We start from the raw sequence: 21,175 nt of genomic DNA on the forward strand, positions 1-21,175 counted from the left end.
TGAAGACAAGACTGAAGGGAAAATGCCCCAAGAACAAGCAGGAAGTGAAGACGGTTGCAGTAGAGGCCTGGCAGAGCATCACCAGGGATGAAACCCAGCGTCTGGTGATGTCTATGCGTTCCAGACTTCAGGCTGTAATTGACTGCAAAGGATTTGCAACCAAGTATTAAAAAGTGAAAGTTTGATTTATGATTATTATTCTGTCCCATTACTTTTAGTCCCTTAACAAGTGGGAGGCACATATGCAAACTGTTGTAATTCCTACACCGTTCACCTGATTTGGATGTAAATACCCTCAAATTAAAGCTGACAGTCTGCAGTTAAAGCACATCTTGTTCGTTTCATTTGAAATGCATTGTGGTGGTGTATAGAGCCAAACATGTTAGAATTGTGTCGATGTCCCAATATTTATGGACCTGACTGTATATTACATATGACAACCTTTCAATTTTGAAACATTTAACTCTTGTGCCATGTTCTTTGATTTTAATAAATTATGAATGCATTTTATTATATATATGCACATACAGTATAAAACATTATAAATACATTAACTGACTGATAATTATTCTTAGGCACACCGATCCATGTTAGAACTAAGCTGACCTTCAGTGTACATCTTGGGAATCAAACCCATGATCCTAATACCGTTCATCATCTGCTAAACTACAGCAAATGTACACAACTGACTTATGCAGCAGCCAAACAAGGGCAACAACCCCACTGACAACTTTTAATGAGTCAGTACAAAACATTTAAAAACCACCTCACCCCACTCATAACTGCTGCTTCTGTCTAGTTTTTTCTTGATTTTCATTTATTCAGTCACGTAACATCTTTACGATCACATTAAACAGTAGACATTTCAGACGCCAGGCACGAGTCAAACATTGTCAATGCTCACAACGCATGCTCTTCAATTGCACGCAGAACTATTGGGGCTATTTACACCTGGTCACTTCATGCATTTTTTCTGATAGGATAGCTATCTGATCCTGAAAAGACCAGGTGTAATTGCCCTCCGAAATGCATTCAAGACTGATATAAATGTGTAAGAGTGTTTTATAGGCTACATGGCATGATATAGTCAGATATGACCGCGCTAATGCAACAAGCATCACCGCGGACGAGTAGCTGAGTATCTCTTCAGAAAGCTGACACACAAACTGCCGCGAATGAAACTGAAAGTAAGTCGCAGACGCTCAACACACAATCATCTTCATTAAAAGTAGTGAGACTAACCTATCTTTCCAGTGCTGATGCCGCGGTCGCTGATATTGAAATTAGCTGATAATGAATAAAATGCAGTGCATATATCTATTGCTTTCATTGATGTGAACTCCATTAAATTTGCATGTAGCGTGGGAATTGAAGAACGGATTTTGTTTTTGGTTACATAAAAAAAATGCAATTAGCTCATAAAACTGAGGGCACACGACAGGCGCTGTTTGGATGAGCATGAGGCTTGTATGTTCAATGCATGGAGTGTGTGTTTCACTAGCTCTGTTCCCATGGACACCTTTTGTTTGACCTAATTCTGGATATTTCCAGGCTAAGACGTGTATCCGTCTCTAAAGCCTTGTCTACACTAAGAGAACCCATTATAATCAGTTGATGTGGTGACTGTCCACACAGGAATTGGAGCGAGGCAACAAATCTTCTACAGTAACTGATACCTCCTTCTATTCCAAATCTTGGAAACATGCTTTGTATACGTTGAAAGCGAAACCTATTGCATGCTTCCCAGCCCAAACAACCCCCCCACGTGAAACTGAAATAATAACCGTGATATTTTGGCCATATTGCCCATCTAAGTCATTCATCCCACACTATCAACAGGCGGGTCATGTACTTCTTGTACTTCGTTTTGTCACCACAAAGTGTCACTGTGGCCTCAAATCTTACCCCTTGACTGCTCTGGCTCGATTGCTATTTACGCTAATTACGCTACGGACAAAGAAATGTAGAAATATATAAATGTGGAAATAAATAAAGAAATATATACATAAATACGAAAGTAAATACATTTGGAAAAAAATGAAAAAATACATGAATAAGGAAATAAAATTATAAATAATTATTTATTTTTGCTTTTTTACTTTTCTTTGTTTGTTTATTTATATATTTTTGCTTTTTTTACATTTCTTTGTACATTTATTTATTTCAATAATAGACTACAGTCCTATTCATTTTTTTCATTATTTTTAAACAAGACACTTTAGGAGTGTAAATGCTACAAGCAATATAAATAAAATGAAAATAAATTTAAACTCAAGATTATTTTGAAGAAAATACACTTACACTGTGGGCCAATTTTACTTGTTTTAAACTCCAAGTAAAGTGCAGAGTTGCCAGAACAGGTTCTAAAAAGCTATTTCAGAATAGAACACAAATATCAAAGCCTGCCATGAAGAGTCGTTGTGATTTTTTTCCCAAAGTTTTATGGAAGTGGTGTATAATATAATATGCCTGAAAGCTGCGCTGTCATAATCGATGCATTATTACGGTTATACGATTATTATCATAATCATGTCATGATGCAGGCAGTGTTTAAATTAATTCAACAGAATATGTTGTCAACTATTCCGTTTTTTTTTTTCAATAATATAAACTGTAAAGGGGCCATGAACTGAGAAACCAAAATTCCCAAACATTCTGTAAGTTTTTTAACTAACTGTCCTCTAAAAACTATTTTTATTGAAGCCAGTCTGCCAAAACAATAGCTTTTGGAATGTGCAAACCGTTGCAGTCTGTCAGTCTGTTATGTGATGAGAGATAGAGGACCAAAAAGTGAGATTAGCGATAATTCAGTCTTTAATGGAAATTAATCACTGAAACGGGAAGGAACATAAATCTTCTCAGGACTCTTAGGTAACAGTCCAACAGAAAACTTCGCTCGTAAAACTGGAACATAAACTGCAGGTAGCAAATTATTTAAGCTGGAACTCTTGATGCGCAGCAATGCGTTGGGTGAAGTTGAGGTCCCAGTGGAGACTGCAGAGAAAGGCGAAGCCCGCCGAGAGCGAGGGTACCGTAGACTGGATGCCGCGTCTAGTCAGGAACTCAGCGTCTGAATCGGCAGGACAGAGTTCAGTGAGCGAGTAAGAGAATGGATGGATATACCGGCTCGAGGAGAGGCTTCACAGGGCAGGACAGGACAAGACTTTGATTCGGCTCAACAAGATAGGTAAGAGAAGCGTCATCTGCATAGAAAGCTTGGAATAAACTGACAAAGAGACAGAGCAAGAGAGGGTTAGAAATAGTAGGAAGCATCAGGGGAAAAGGGGAAACAGGTGAGAGGAAAGCGCGGAGATTAAGGTAAAAGGGACAGCTGAAGCTGATGAGGCTAAAGAGACGCTGTAGTGAATGAGTGTGACGGGCGGCCACAAGAGGGAGGCAGAGAAGCGAGGAACCCAGATCATGACACAGTCATATAATGGCAGTCAATGGGACCAGCTAAACAGCTAGAAACATACCTTTTAGGTGGAAACTCACACGCACCAATGGGTGGAGAGCCAGGTAGCCAGCAAGATTTGTTAACTAGCTGCTAATTTTTATTCAATTGTATATTGTAAAAAATTTGACTTAAATTTGCAATGCTACTTTTGTAACGATACTTGTAAACACTTTGTTTTTATTATCTGTCCTGACAGTGATTGCTTTTCATTTCATGAATAACAAGGATAAGCAAAAATCACAAACTGTTTCTTTGTATTTATTTTAAATTTATTGTCAGTATTGGGTTTGCAGATCACATGAGTTGGGTACACTGGTATGTGTGTGTGGATGACCCACCAACGAAGACCATTTTTGACCCAGGACCCAAAACCCTGACAGACTACTGCCCACTGCAAACTAACACGTGTGTCTGCGTGAGAGGAGTTAGCTGTCTATATCAGCAGCTATTAATAGTGTATTTTTGTCATTCAAAAGGAGAAACCGAAACAAGAATATACAAGATATACGAAACATAAACAAAGCAGCACCTTCTTACTATCTTGAATATCACTTATGTTGATAACTTTCTTAATTATAAGCGGTTCATGTTGTTATGAAAATATTTGTATATTGGAGTGCTACAATAATATCGCGACACAAGTCTGAGTACTGTTTTTATTAAAAGTTTTATTGCTTTGTCTGTTAAACAGATCGTTTGATATGTACTGAGTTATGCAGTAACTCATTTAACCTAAATTACTGCAGCGTCCATCTATGAGGAATGTAAGCTGTCACAAGTGTTAGTCAGTCATAGCAGTGGGCGTTACTTCTGAGTCTACAATCCTCCACGTCTATTCAAACAGAGCTTTCTGATGAGGGGGTTAAAAACAGGACAGAAAATAGCTCTTCTAAATTATGTTTTTTAGTGTAAATCTTAGACCAAGATGGCGGCGCGAACACATCGCGAGGCTCAGCGTCTCACCAGTTTTTGCAATTTTGCAGTATTTTTCCTGCTCATCTCGGGTCTGTTCTCACTGAACAGCTTTGCCTTAACATCATACACCCGACAGGAGCTTTTGGATATCGGTCTGCTCTTTTCCAACAATCTTATAACCAATCATCGACTCATCCCGGAGATCTCCAGAACACCCGAGGCAACGCACTCTGCTCGGCCGGGCGGAAGTGCTCACAGGCGGCGCCGAGATCGTAAACAAAGGCGGGGGAAGCGTGGAGGACTAAGAGCTAAGCTAAAGCTAACACCGCACCGGCTCTCTTTACCCAGCATTTTCCTCGCTAATGTGCGGTCATTGGTGAACAAAATTGATGAGATACGACTTCGCATCACCCATAGTAAGAAACTTTTGGACTGCAATGTCATGGTTTTCACTGAAACATGGCTACATAGCGACATACCCAATAATGCTATTGATCTAACCGGACGCTACACGCTCCGAGCAGATAGAACGGCAGATGACTCCGGCAAGACCAGAGGCGGAGGATTGTGCATTTATGTAAACAAAGCTTGGTGTACGAACTCTGACATTGTTGGAAAACACTGCTCACCTAACCTAGAGTTTCTCATGGTGAAGTGTAGACCTTTCTATCTGCCGCGGGAGTTCACTTCCACCATCATAACTGCAGCCTATATTCCCCCGGATGCTAATGCCAAGCTTGCTATGAACGAACTGCATGCGGCCATTAGTAAACAACAGACTGTACACCCGGAAGCTGCATTTATTGTTGCGGGTGATTTTAATCACTCCAACTTAAAGACAGTGCTCCCCAAATTCCATCAGCATGTATCCTGCCACACTAGAGGAGAAAAAACTTTGGATCATGTTTACACAAACATCGCAGGAGCTTACATCGCGACACCCCTCCCCCACCTGGGACAGTCTGATCACCTTTCTTTGTTTCTCACCCCCAAGTATTCACCCCTCATCAACCGTGTGAAGCCATCAGTGAAGACCATCAAAGTGTGGCCAATGGGAGCAGAGTCTGTACTTCAGGACAAGTTTCAACACACAGACTGGAGTATGTTTGCTTCTCAGGCTGCCAGTGGCTCCCACACGGACATTGACATCTATACCACCTCTGTACTGGACTACATCAATACCTCCATTGACAGTGTCACAACAGAGAAACAGATCACAACGTACCCTAATCAGAAGCCATGGATGAACAAGGAAGTGCGGCTCTTGCTGAAAGCCCGCAACACTGCTTTCAGATCAGATGACGCTCAGGCCTACAGCATATCCAGGGCTAACCTGAAGAGGGGCATCAAGAAGGCCAAGCACTGCTACAAGCTAAAGGTAGAGGAGCATTTTTCCAACTCTGACCCCCGGCGCATGTGGCAGGGCATCCAGGTCATCAGTGACTACAAGCCATGCAACTCCACTCCAACGGTCACAGACGTCTCCTACCTTAACGAGCTAAATGACTTTTATGCTCGCTTTGACAACAACAACAAGGAGACAGCCACCAAGATCACACTCTCAGGAGACCATCAGACCCTCAAACTCACCTCCACAGATGTCTGCACAGCATTGAGCCGGATCAACGCATACAAGGCTGCTGGCCCCGACGGCATTCCTGGACGTGTGCTCAGGACATGTGCAGAGCAGCTTGCAGGGGTCTTCACAGACATTTTCAACCTGTCACTCACCCAAGCAATGGTGCCAACATGCTTTAAGTCGACATCCATTGTGCCAGTGCCGAAACACTCCTCCCCAACGTGCCTGAATGACTACCGCCCCGTAGCACTCACACCCATTGTTATGAAGTGCTTTGAGCGACTGGTCCTGGCACACCTCAAGAACTGCCTCCCACCCACACTGGACCCACACCAATTTGCCTATAGAAGCAATAGAAGCACTGAGGATGCAGTAGGCACAGTACTGCACTCGGTACTCACACACCTGGAAAACAACAACACATATGCACGGATATTATTTGTTGATTTCAGCTCAGCATTCAACACCGTCATTCCCTCCAAGCTGACCACTAAACTTGGAGACTTGGGTGTTAACACCTCCCTTTGCAGCTGGATTATGGACTTTCTGACCAACAGACCTCAGCATGTTAGGTCAGGCCTCACCTGCTCCACCACCATCACACTCAACACCGGCGTACCACAGGGCTGTGTGCTGAGCCCATTTCTCTACTCCCTCTACACCCATGACTGCAGGCCTGTGCATGGATCCAACTCCATCATCAAGTTTGCTGACGACACCACAGTGATTGGCCTCATCAGAGACAACGATGAGACTGCCTACAGGGAGGAGGTACAGCACCTGGCTGCATGGTGTGCTGACAATAGCCTGCTCCTCAACACCAGCAAGACAAAGGAACTCATTGTGGACTTCAGGAAGAAGAAAAGTGGAACGCATGACCCCATCCACATTAACGGGATGGTTGTTGAACGTGTCTCCAGCTTCAAGTTCCTGGGAACCCACATCTCGGAGGACCTGACCTGGACCACCAACACATCCAGCCTAGTCAAGAAGGCTCACCAACGCCTCTTCTTCCTTAGGACACTGAAGAAGAACCACCTGTCTCCAATCATCCAGCGGAACTTCTACCGGTGTGCAATTGAAAGCATCCTGACCAACTGCATCACAGTCTGGTATGGGAACTGCTCAGCTGCTGACCGCAAGGCACTACAGAGGGTGGTGAAAACCGCCCAACGCATCACAGGGACACCACTCCCTGCCATTGAGGACGTCCAGAGAAAACGCTGTTTACGTCGAGCTCGCGGCATTCTTAAGGACTCCTCTCACCCTGACCATAGACTGTTTAACTTACTGCCCTCTGGGAGGCGCTTCAGGAGCCTCCGATCAAGGACAAGCAGACTCAGGAACAGCTTTTTCCCTACAGCTGTTTCCCTACTAAACTCTGCCCAATGATACCCCCCTCACATACCACTACAAACTCTTCACCCCTCCCCATCATTAAATCGATTAAAAAAACGAAACAAAAAAACAACCAATCTACACTGAGTACTATGTACTGTAAATTTGTATTTCTATGCACTTTCAATGTTCATTGCACTAGTGTTTATATATCTTAATTTATAGCTTATTCATATCCATTTGTAATTATTTTCATAGTTTTTGCTCATAGTGTACATACATTTACTGCACAACCCATCTGTATAGTATGTTCATATCACCCATCTGTATATCATACTGATAGTATTTAAAAACTTGTAAACTATGTCCATAGTACTACTGCCTTATCTGTATATTTCTGTACATATGTAACATATTGTAGGCACTGTATATCCTGTACCTCTGCTTATTGCACTTCTGGTTAGATGCTAACTGCATTTCGTTGCCTTGTACCGACATGTGTAATGACAATAAAGTTGAATCTAATCTAATCTAATCTAAAATCTTGACAACATTATAAGGAGACCTCAGAGAACATTACAAAATAATAAAAAAGCCAGTTCATGGCCCATTTAAATTGAACATATTTGTTACATACAGGATGTTGAGGGGAAATCAGGAAACAGGAGACAATCCTGGCTGTAGATGAGTTTATTTGAGCTTCTGTTATTATGTTTGTGTTCAAAAGAGATGATTAGAGCGAAACATACAGAGTCATAACCACACCGAATATACAAGGAGTTTCTTAAAAGACACATATATGATAATATAGAAATAAAACAGACTTCTGGCCACTTTTAAACCCCAATAAGTAGATTCACTCAGAACTTACTAAAGAACAAATCAAACATAAAAGTAAATCAGAAAAATAATGAAGTAGGCTATGAAGACCGTGAATGTAAGTAAACACATTAGCTCTTAATTTCTGCTGCAGATGAAGTTGAGTTTGTGAGATTGAGGAAGGCTGATCCAGCGCTGATCTCCTCCAGACTGAACTGCTCCTTTTCTCTTCTCGAGTTTGCAGTTTTCTGGTGTCGTTCCGTTCCCTGGAGCCCAGTTCTGATAGCACACCATCTCTCCACTCACCCAGAACCACATGTTCATTCTGCAGTAGCTGTGTAAACCCAACCACACCGCCGCAGTAGACGCAAGTTTAACCACGTTCATCACACGACGCTGCATCTCTTCTGAATGAACCGAGACCAGATCCACATGATTCTGTCTGCAGTATTTCAGAGCTTCATACCACGTCAGATTCTCTCTGATCACAATCAGTTTATCTGGAAACCAAACAAACCACAAGCAGAAACTAGAGAGAGACTGGTCAAAAACAACATGCAGAACAAACACTGGATGAATTTGTCATGTCAGACATGAACTTTAAGAGATCTGGAGGTGATGGATGGATTGTGAGTGTTTTGTGAATATCTACTCACCTTCATGACACACAAAAGGATATTGAGTGGTGCAAGAGATGTCATTCCATCCTCCCTGAGTGTTCAGATCAACACTTGTACAGTTTTCATGACCTCCATAATTATCAGGTTGACTAGGCCTCCAGGATCTGAATGAGGAGTTACTCTGATCTGACCACTGCCATGAGTCTCTGAACAGACCGATCCAGACATATGATCCAGATAACTGTCTATCACTGATGATCTGCTGAACCTGTTGAGTCTCATTCTGGTTCCTCACACTGACCAGATCAATGTGATTCTGTCTGCAGTAACTCTGAGCGTCTCTCCAGTTCTTCATCTGATTGACAAAGACGAGTCCTGTGTTCGCTTTAAGAAAAACAAATGAGAAAAAGATTCATGAATCAGTTTGTTCATTATTCTTACGCTGCTTTATGGTTTGGATGTGAACAGGAGCAGTGATGGAAACATCAGAAACACGTCATTTAACCCTTTTTAACCCTGAATATAAGGCTGTCTGTCAATGTTTTCAGCCATATAATGCTTATTTTAAGTTTCAGATATTTAAGTACACATAAGCATTAGCAAAATATACATTTATAGTTTGTAAAATACACACCGATGTCTGTGAAAGCGGCAATAACAATCCATCACTCATTAACAGCTTTGTGGCTGCGGTGTGTCACATGGAGTGTTGGGGGTAACGCATTACAAGTAACACGAGTTACGTAATAATATTACTTTTTTCAAGTAACTAGTAAAGTAACGCATTACTTTTTAATTTACAAGAAAATATCTGAGTTACTTTCTCAAAAAAGTAACGCCAGTTACTTTTTGGCAGCGGCTATTTCCAATAGTAAGTAAATAGCGATAGACGCTATTTACACTAAGTGCAAATAGCTATGGATTCTATTTACACTATGTTAAAATAGCAAGATTTTCTGCTATTTATACTACTTATTGCAAATAGTGGCAATTATCTGCACCTCAGTATTGTAGTACATTATAAAACAGTACGCAATAATAACGTACTGAGTGTACGTTATTATTGAGATGGGCTATTTGCACTTAGTGTAAATAGACACTCCATTACTTTTTCCCCATTTATTGACTGACAGTGCGGTGTGTGAGCATGCTGTTACTATAGATTTAAATGTGAATGTGCATGAATTCATCCCACTCGCAAAAAACAGATTTAGTATTCATCAAAATTAATTAAAACAGTGAAATGCAAACCTAGAATATGACGCACACCTGCAATAATTAAATATGTTAAACAACACAAATGTATCTAATCCTATTTTATTAACCAATGTCTTTGCTGCTGACCTTTGATGATCCAGTTCAACCATACTAATAAGAAAAAATGACTTTAGATAAACTAACAATTGTACTTCATTGTTTTTTTATTGCCGAAGAGTGTTAAACCTTCTTATCCTGAGTTTTACTTTACGGACGTGAATTTACTTTTCCTTCACAAGATACAGGGCTTTTACATTTGTATTAATGTAATTTCTTGTATCAAAAACAATCAAGCCCTGCTCATATTTAAAAAGTAACGCAAAAGTAACGTAACGCATTACTTTCCATAAAAAGTAGCTAAGTAACGTAATTAGTTACTTTTTTAGGGAGTAACGCAATATTGTAATGCATTACTTTTAAAAGTAACTTTCCCCAACACTGGTCACATGACAAGCAGGACACGTCGCCATGGAAACAATAGTATTACATTACATTCTAATATCAATACATTCTAAAATAACAGTCGCCTAAAAACCCAATAGGGTCTGGCTGCAGACGTGCACTCTCAGCTGCGCATGCGCACTTAGACACATGCACTCTCAGACGCACGCATGCATATTTATTTAATTTATTTATTTAATTCGTACAAGATTAAGTTGAAGTAAAAGTGTTGTTTTTAATTATTAGGTAAATGTTATTGAAAACTATCTCGAATATTTATCTGATATATCCCGCACGCTAGGCCTTTCAATGTCATGCACGTGTTTCAAAATGGAGTGGAGGATTAACGACGGTTAAGGAATAATTGTAAGTATATTTTTGTTATTTATACAATATTAAGCAGATAAAGCGTTGTTTTAATATATAAGAGATTGTAATCGCAAACTATCCTGATGTTTATCTGATAACGTTATATCCCGCACATCCAGGCCCCTCGAAGTTAGCACGTGTTTTAAAATGGAGTGGAGGATTTAAGGAACGCCAAGGAAGTAAGTTGATTACTGTATTTCATTCAAACAGGATTAAATTGATATAAAAGTGGTGTTTTAATCTATGAGGTAATGTTATCGAAAACTATCCTGATATCTCTCTGATATATCGTGTTTGTGCTAATTGGTTACCTATTCTTCATACAATAATTTAGTGAAGAACTAAGTTACATTTCTTTAGGCAGTGAATAAATGAGTGTTTTACTGGCTCTGGGCGAGATGTTACTTAATATTTAATATGAAGGTTGAATTTTTAAAATAGCAAGTCATAATGTTGTTCACAATGGTTCTTAAAAATGAGAGCTGCATGGAATAAGACTAAGAGGAATTAACAAAAATCAAAAGTATAATATACACATCAGAATAACTAACTTCTGTCTCTTCAATATGCTTACAGATGCATCAGTCAGTAGTCTTAGCAGGTGTAAAGCACCTGATACCAAAGTGCACATCTTGTTGCACACTGTATCACTGCCCCTTGTGCCCTTCACCGAAGCCAATGATTAAAAAGACAGTTCAGGCTCACTGGGAAGTCCATTTAAAAAATGCTGTTATTTTCCAAGGTAAGATTATTGTATTTTAAAATGATTACAATGTGTCATTTGTAAGCACTTAAAGGGGTCATAAGATGCTTTTTAAAAAATAATTATTTGGTGTTACAGAATCAGGGCCGTACGCAGGTTTTTATAAATACCGAGGTCCCAAAAAGGAAATTGGTAGGGGGGATGGGTGGCATATTCCCTTGAGAAAAATTAGATTTTCCTAACCTACATGTGTGCATTTTAAGCTGTTTCAAGTCTCATAAATTGGATAATAATAGGTTTAAAACAAAGTCAGTGGGCAGTAGCATTATTTATTTTTCAAGATAACAGATTCTTAAGCATGAGAATCAGATTCTGTGTTGCAATGAAAGAGCCACGCTACAAACTGGAAAAATACTGAAGTCCGTACCTCGGGGACCTCAATGGTGGGTACGGCCCTGAACAGAATATGTTGACATGTTTTATGAGAGGCTGTTCATTTTTTGATGTAAGATTCAAAAGAGAGAAAACTATAAAATAAAAATATAAAAATTATATTCTACTTTAAATATAAAATCAAAAAACTGATTGGAACATGCACGGACGGAATAAGTTTAGTAGTATAAGTGAGAGAGATTGATAGAGTGTGTGTGAAATGAGCTTTGATTGTGTGAGATAGTATAGTAGCGAATGAGAGCGTTTGACAGCATGTGCAAGAGTTTGAAATATTCCTTGAATGGCCTCTCATATACTAACGGTACTGCAAAGTTGTATGTTAGGGGTATTTAATCTTTGTCAAATCTAACTGTTTTCTTTGAATGTTATCTTTTCTGATTTGCATACTATTTATTATTTCTAGATAAAAGATTATGCAGATGCCATTTGGCCTGCAGAACAGAGGCCCATTACCATTGCCCTACTTGCAGTAAAACTGTTCTTAGGAGAAATGCAATGGCGACTCACCTGCAGAAGTGCTTAGCACTTGTAGAAGTACAATCTCAACCTCCTTCATGCCCTTTGTTTCCCAAGTCATCAGTTAATATACCTGCTCCTCAATCCTCCCTATCTGCACCCGTTCTGGCTCTGTGCACATCCCCATCTGTGCCAGCGTCTGCATCGGCTCCATGTAAATCCACACTTGCACTGGATCCGTGCACATCCTCACCTGCACCGACTCTGTACAAATACTTACCTGCGCCAGCGTCTGCATCGGCTCCATGTAAATCCACATCTGCACCGACTCTGTACAAATACTCACCTGCACCAGAATCTGCAACGGCTCCGTACACATCCTCACCTGCGCCAGCATCTGCATCGGCTCCATGTAAATCCACACCTGCACTGGATCCATGCACATCCTCACCTGCACCAACTCTGTACAAATACTCACCTGCGCCAGCATCTACATCAGCTCCATGTAAATCCATGCCTGCACCAACTCTGTGCAAATACTCAGCTTCTCAGTCTTCATTTACTGCCTCTAAGGATCAAAAAAGGAGTAAATGCCCATACTGTTCAGTGGTTATGCTGAAAAAGAACTTGAACATGCACATTCAAAGAAAACACACTGACCGCTTGAAAGATATAACAATGCAATCACATCTGTCTAGTGTGTGTATTGATGTATCAAATGGAGTGTCAGCTGTTCAGAGGAGTGGCCATGGATTTTCTGTACCAGTGCATGTTCAAAAAAAGATTTGGGGCAAAAATCATCAAGTAAGGTGTGAGTTACAAGAGTGCTGGCAATACCAGCAGCTTGCTTACAGGAGTGGACACACTTTTAGTCTATGTGAACACCTACGTTCCTTGGACTATTGTTGTGACACAGTGTTTGAGGAGCTCTTGGATCCTGGTGTTCTTGATGAGATGATTAAGCTCAAATTCTTTGGAGAAGCTAAGAAGGCAGTCTGTCTGAAGAGACAGAAGTAGCACAGACAGCACATGTCCCATTTTCAGTGTTGGTGTCATTAGGTGACTCTCAAAAGCTGATCACTCTGTCTATACACGAGCCCATGATCCATCACTTCAGTCGTCTTGGTAGAGTTATGGTCACATATAATTCAGCTGTCGGAACTTGGCACTGCCCATGTGCAAAGCCCCGGATGTCTTGCCCTCACAAAAACATTGCCAAATGGCACTTGTTTCAAACAAATAAACTGTTATTTGCATCAGACAAAACATCTGAAGCAATTGATTCCTCAGTTCCACGTCTCTCTGAAGACCTCACCTGCGTTCCCTAGTTTGACCTGCACCGCACTGTGCAGTACATCTACTCTAAGAAAAAAATTCCATCTCCTCCTTTAAAAGAAGTAGCCCCACCTAAAATATCACCTGAGTTTCCATCAAGTTTGTTTCCTGTGGAGAGCACCTGTATGGTGTGTGATGGCAATACAGCCCTGGAAGCACCAGTATTAAAGACAAGAAGTGCCAAAATTGTCACCATGACTGGTGTCATTAATGGTAAGTTCACATAAATTAGAATATAATTATTTGAGAATTACAGACATGTGCTTGCCTTCATAACTGAATACACCTGTTCTTTAATATTTGCCATTTTGTAGCGGTTTCAACTTATACACAAAGATGCCCAGGATGCCATATGATCTACAGATACCAAGAATGGCGTGATGGAGTTCACAATTTTAATGACTACGTTCTTCTGAGTCTTGAACTTTGTCTGTATCTTAGACACAGTTTACAGGTTTGTTTGTATCATTGTGTTACATAACACATTAAAAAACAAAAATGGTAAGCCAAAAAAACGAAGCACTTTCCATTATACTTTTTTATGTTCCAGAGTCACGTTTCCGTCTCCAGGGCCATTGATACTTTGGAGAGCCTTCGGGGAGTGAAATACCCAAATCGAGACTCTGTACTCCATGCTTACTGTCATTTTGAAGCCTTAACAGACATTGATTACACATATTCTTGTGTAAACTGTGGTTACCACCCCCCCTGTGGTAATCATGGATTTGCATAAGAAAGGTGTTTTCAGCATGGCAGGTAAGAGTGAATGTTTATTGTTAAAGTCTGTGTAAAGGCAATTCAGAGAATTGTTTTTAATTATGTAAAGTAGGGCTGGGCGATATGGACAAAATGATCACAATACATTTTTTCATATCAGTTGATATCAATAATTATCACGATAAATGTCAAATCTTTGTTTCTTTCAAGTTTAAAGCCAGAATTTTGCTCCAAAGCGAAGGTTGTAGAAGCCAGACTATCAAAAATGAATATCTAACTAGAAAAATGAATTTCTTAGTTGCTGCATGTTCTAATGAGTGATATTGTTTCAAATCAAGAAACGGGTTCGGATAAACATTATATTGAACTCTTCGTATCGAATTATCGTCCGGCCCTAATGTAAATGTAACAAATGTACTGCTGAAACATGTTACAAAGACTGAAGGCAGATTTCCCTTGAGTGGGCATGCTTTCAGTGCTGACGGTGGACATTATTTTATTTTAATTAACATTAAGTTAATTTTTTTAGAACCTAAAGGAGGATTCTAATAAAGGTTTTCAATGCAGTGAGTGACCTCAAAGAGCCACCATCAGAGTTCAAAGGGGAAGTGAATATTGAGGAGTTTTGGGAATCAGTGGATCTGGAGATGATTGCATGTGGCTTTGTTTCCAGTAAGTAATTGTATGCAGGTCCTTTTTTTTTTTTTTTTTTTTTTGTTTACTCAAAGTCCTTTTAAGGCAAGGGATTCCGCTCTGTGACCATCTTTGAAATGCCTCTTGAGCATGCAATTGCAGCTCCTGTCTCTTTGAATGGAGAAACATCAAATTGTCCAAAACTGTTTGCCAAGCTTACAATTAAATTTTATATTTTAAATCAGTGAAATCTGGAAACAACTGTCTGTTTCTTTTGACAATGTTGTAAGCTCAGATAGCTTTAGAAAAAGCTTACTTTTCATGCAGAATCCTGACTGTTTCTATAGCAACCAGGACTTCTAATGGCAGCTGTAGTGATGTGTTGACTACTGTTTAGGGACTGGCTCATTATTGAAGGTAGGGCTTCCTTCAATTGAGCGGCCATATTGAGCATTATTTTTATTTTATTTTTTTTCACCCCATGCAAACCCTGTACAAGTGACATGTCTTGGGTATTCTATAGTCTTGTTTATTTAATATCGATATGATCAAATTACTTGTTTATTTGTAAATGGTTTTTTTTTTCCCTCTCTGTTTTCCCCTCAGGCCGAACAAAAAATCCATTTGTTGTAGAACCAAGTTATGAAAAGTGGGCTCCATGGATTGGAAAAAATACAAGGATTGGGGAAACAGTCCTCAACACAGAGTATGAGAAAATTGTCTCTCCAAAAGTTACGTCACCCGATGCGCATGTTCTTGATGTGTCTGAGGATCGTCTTGTGGATGAGTTAATGAAACAGAAGGTTAAAACCTTGAAGAACTGTTTTAATACAATATTGTTTTACTGTTTTAATACCCCCCAGGTCAGAGCCAATCGATTTTGTCAGATCTATGAATACAAAAATATTTTCAGATTGTCTCATTTTATTTGCATTATCTTATTTTAATGAGTATGTTATGGCTAAATTATTTGTAATTAATGTAAAAAAAAAAAAAAAAAAAACCTACTCTCACAACTCGCGAATCTCAAAGTATCGCGTGAGTGGACTCTCTTCTCGTTCTCTTCCCGCTTTCTGCAAAGATACGCTAAATGAACAAAATGTATATTCGTCGTTTTTTTTAATAAACCCACAATAAAAAGCGTGAAGGTCTCTAACTTTGACACTTCTAAACAGAGGCGGATTCTTCTACATTAGGTAAGACATAAGTTTTTATTCCACTCTTTGTATAGCCAACCAGTCGTTGTTGTAAATGTATTTTAAAGGGGCTATGTGTTGGTTTTTACTTAAAAAAATCTTTAAGATAAGAGTTTTCATTTGTCCATTTATGAGCCAACCATAATGTAATAGGAAGAATGACACCTTGACTGTCCACCACGGTTGCCTCTATCAGCCTGTAGGCTCAGTTGTGTCTGGAGGAGTCGGGTCCAAATTGGCGTGAAAATTCACAAAATGTGACGTCATGCGCGTTCTCGTCTTCAGCGGCAATCGCTAGCGGTATTGTTTGAAATGGACTCTGTGGACGGAAAGAAGCGACCAGCCTCCAGCACAGCCCAGACACCCACAAAAGCTCATCGTAAGCTTAAAACAAAAAACAAACAAACAAACAAAAAAGCCTCATTTAGTGCGCACCGAGAACGAGCATGAGACTGGCTGCAGTTCCTCTAACGGCCACTGGTGTCAGTAACTGTTAGAAATTTCAGAACTTACGCAGTGCTCCTTTAAATGAAGAAGAAAATATATAGGCTATAAATAATTGAAAATGTAGAAAATATGGTATATGCAGTGTGCAAAAAAAAAAAAAAAGGTATAAACGGTGTGTAAAAAATAAAAAATCAGAGCTCATGGTCTACCGGTAGGTGCCCCCCCAGGCAAAAATGTGAAACTCCGCCTATGGGCATCAAGTGAGAGAGACTGGTTTAATGTTTAAAAATCATTTTCACTTGTTCTCTTAATTGTTAATGTCTTTTTAGGTGGGTGATGAAATGGTGGTGCGTCATGTTAATGGAGAACTTTGGACTGGAACGGTAAATAATTGTTTTTGGATTGAATATTTAAAGCTTTTATTGCAACAGAATTATGTAACATTCAATATTCAATCACTATTTTCCAGACATGGAAAATTGTTTGCCCACTATGCTGAGGAGTCAAAAGCCTTCCTGAGAGGTGATCAGCAGCCTGTATTTAGGTTGCAAAAAAGGAAGTTTGAAGAAATCTCTCAGGTAAAAAGCATATATTTGAGAATCATAAAGTTAAAGGAACACTCCACATTTTTTGGAAACAGGCTCATTTTACAACTCCCCAAGAGTTAAACAGTTGAGTTTTACCATTTTTGAATCCATTCAGCCGATCTCTGGGTCTGGCGATAGCACTTTGAGCTTAGCTTAGCATAGATCATTGAATGATGTTACGCAGCGCCTGAAAGTAGTCCCCAGCTGTATCATAGGCTACAGAGCTGGGGACTACTTTCAGGCGCTGTGTAATATCACTGCACCTGCCACACCCATGGCACAGCAGCAAAGTTCCTTGATTATTACGCCGGAATGAGAGTATAGTTCCTAGCCATATCAGCCTAGAAAATCGCAACTTTTCATTTTCCGTTGGTCTTAGTACATGATGTAACTACAGGAGAGTCAAACTTTAAGTAGGAAAATTATAGAAACTCTTTGGTCATTTTTGATCGCGATGCTAATGGTCTAATCAGATTCAATGATCTATGCTAAGCTAAAAGTGCTACCGCCAGACCCGGAGATCGGCTGAATGTATTCAAAAATGGTAAAACTCAACAGTTTAACTCTTGGGGAGTTGTAAAATTAGCCTGTTTCCAAAAAAATTGCAGAGTTCCTTTAAAAATGGCATGTTATTATTGTGCCATATTTTTTCCATTAACAGGAAGAGCCTTTCCACATACAGGTAACATGTATATTTTACTTTGTAGCAGCTCCTCAGGAAAAGTGCCTGTTAACATAAAAAGGTAGCACTAAAGGTAACTCAGAATTTATATTTGATTATTAGGTGGATGAAACCAATCTTTTCACCCTTGAGTTTGCACCGGAGAAGCAGGTGGTTCAGTCTCCACAAAAAGTAGGTATTGTTAGAGGGATTGCAGCCATTATTGTTCAGCATATTAATTATCCTCTGTTGCATTGTTGTTTCTTAGGTGCGTGTCTTGACAGATCTTAAGACTGCCAGTCAGTGGTGCATAGAGAACTCTGGAGATCTTCTTGGATCAGTTCAGCTTCCTCGTATACTGTGCATGGAGGATGAAGAAGCTGCTGAGGCCTTGGAACGGTTCTTCTGTACAGAATCCATCAAGGACGATCTTGTAGAGCCACTGATATTTGTTTTTAAATTTATGCAAGACATGCATACATTTTTAGAGAACATGCATCTGAGAATCTTTTGTCGAACACTAAATTGAAAAATATTGTAAAAAATATTGTTTTTATGTAATGATTTTATATTTTAATGGTATAGTCAGTAATATTTCATATATGTATTACAAGTGTTCATCAGCAACTGTAAATAACCCGGTCACAATGGCATGTTTTTGTTTTATTATATACTAAAGTCAACAATCACCAACTGCTGTGTGTTGAATTATTTTCTGGTGTCAGTTTTGGAAAGCATATTAACATTGAATGTTACTAGCAGATTTTGACTTGGTAGATAATTTAATAATTCATTATGGAATGTTAAATACACAATTTATCATTCTACTATGAAGGAATATAAACAGGTGCTTGTTAATGATGTAATTCATTACTAAGTTGTACATTTATATGTGTGTGTATAATATATATGTACACATATACAGTCTTTTCTACATTGAAGAAACATTTTTTTCGATTTAATTACTATATAACTGACTTGAGGTCACGTATTTTTAGGCAGAGAGAATGTGTACAATTTTTAATGTATTAACATTATTTAGTAATGTACATATGCGAAGTAATCGGACATTGTGTAGATGTTCAACAATGTCTTTGAGCTGTAATTTTACTACTAGGCTTTATGGTACTATTAAAAAGCAGTACTCTCCACCCTTTGAAAATAGGATTTCCCCTATGTTCATATGTATTTTCAGGCGGAGTTAACAGAATTTCTTTCTTTATTTTTTATGTCGTGCCTTTAGTTTGTATTTTGACGTATTTCCTCCTTCGACCCACTGCAAAATACGTGCGTCTGAGCGTGCATGTGTCTTAAGTGCGCATGCGCGGGTGAGAGTGCACGTCTGCAGCCAGACCCTTCTCTAAAAACCTCACGCTGGTATTAAGATGAAAGACTTGAGCTGCTTCTACAGCTGGTAATTATGATATATTAAATATTCACCAATATTTAAACTTTATTCTGATTGTCTAGAACGTGTTCATTCAAACCATTAAATTCTACACAAATACAGACCGTCAGTCACACAGAGAAACATTTAAGAGTGTGCCGTGAATTTGATAATAAATGTGTATATATATTATATATATTATAATTTATATAAATTTTATTAAATCTCTACAATTAATCCAAAATGCCGCTGCAAGATTAATCTTTAATGAGCCGAAAAGAACGCACGTCACGCCTCTGTTCATCAATCTGCACTGGCTACCAATAGCTGCTCGCATTAAATTCAAGGCATTAATGTTTGCCTACAGAACCACCACTGGCTCTGCTCCCCTTTACCTAAATTCATTACTTCAGACTTATATGCCTCTAGAAGCTTGCATTCTTCAAGTGAACGACGCATTATTGTACCATCCCAAAGACACACAATAACACTTTCACGGACTTTTTCATTAACTGTTCCCATCTGGTGGAATGACCTGCCCAACTCAATCCGAGCAGCCGAATCCTTACCCATCTTCAAGAAACGGCTAAAAACTCATCTGTTCCATCTTTACTTGACCCTCTAACTCTAGCACTCTCTATTCTAATTTTATTTTATCTATGTCTTTTTATTAAAAAATAAAAAAAAATTAATAATAATGATATTTATCGGTACTGCGTTAGGCTAACTGAGACTTGTAATAGCACTTGCACGTTGTTGCTCTTTTGTTGGTTTTGATTGCTTCTTATGTCCTCATTTGTAAGTCACTTTGGATAAAAGTGTCTGCTAAATGACTAAATAAATAAATAAATTAGCTTCACTATTGAGTCACTACATTACATTTCTCTGCAGTGAGGGTTTATGATGTAATGGACTATCATTCCTTCACAGACCAGACTGATAAACGAAGCCCTTGTAGGTTTGTGTTGAGATACTGAGGGCTGATCATATCAAGCTGAATCACGTCTAGTCACTGCTGTATGTTTATTATTAATAATATAAGATCAGTTTAGATTTCTAAGACTTTTAGGCTCTTTAATAGCAAGTTTCTATTTTGACAAATTATCAGGTACAGGGACAAAAAAAAGGATCAAATTAAACAGTCATACTGTTAGTATTCTATTAAAACTTGGTATATGATGCATATATAAATGAACTCACTGTTGTTGCAGATGAAATACCGGTTATCACTACATGGCAAATCATTCCATTCTCCATTTAACATCATAGCACACTCATCTCTGCCCTCTGGTTGTCCAGGTGCCCAGTTCAGATAGAGCACAGGTTCACCTGAAGACCAGTGCCATTCATCACGACCCGTCTTCTGCAGCCCAATCCAGGCATACTGAACACTTCTATCATTCACACTCTTCTTCAGCTCGTTCGTGTCGTTCATGTTGTCAGCGGTGGCCAGATCTGTGTATTTCTCTCTGCAGTATCTCTGAGCTTCAGTCCAGGTCTTCATCTCATTTATAAAGTGATACTGACGCTGAACACATTCAGATACGGAGCAGAGAGCTGTGAAAGAGAGGGTCTGATTTAATGATTTTCATAACAGCATCAAACCTAATGAAACTAGAAACCAGAAATAAAACCACAAACACACTCACCAATGAGAAGAAGAATGAAAAATAGAGTTTGGTCCATTTCTGAGGAAGAAAAAACAGATAAACTCAGATTTCAAATATTCAGATTCATTTGGTGCAAAAAATTATTTCAGTGATAATAAAAAATCCATCTTAACAGGAACATAAATGCACCGTACA

The 21,175-nt window shown here is 39.1% G+C and overlaps 2 protein-coding genes across 2 annotated transcripts in view; both read right to left on the minus strand.

Annotated features, from left to right (window-relative positions):
- LOC306858939 (uncharacterized protein) overlaps positions 1-21,175 on the minus strand; it is a 429,579-nt gene that overhangs the window by 78,360 nt on the left and 330,044 nt on the right. The window lies entirely within an intron of this gene.
- On the minus strand, positions 8,247-21,056 carry LOC306858508 (macrophage mannose receptor 1-like; the record flags this gene model as incomplete). The annotated part of the gene is made up of 4 exons (XM_079399074.1): positions 8,247-8,608; positions 8,765-9,112; positions 20,571-20,927; positions 21,020-21,056. The coding sequence occupies 4 exons, from the start codon at positions 21,054-21,056 to the stop codon at positions 8,247-8,249; spliced, it is 1,104 nt and encodes a 367-aa protein (XP_079255200.1).

Source organism: Barbus barbus, assembly GCF_936440315.1.
Source record: "Barbus barbus genome assembly, chromosome: 39".
Classification (NCBI taxonomy): domain Eukaryota; kingdom Metazoa; phylum Chordata; class Actinopteri; order Cypriniformes; family Cyprinidae; genus Barbus; species Barbus barbus.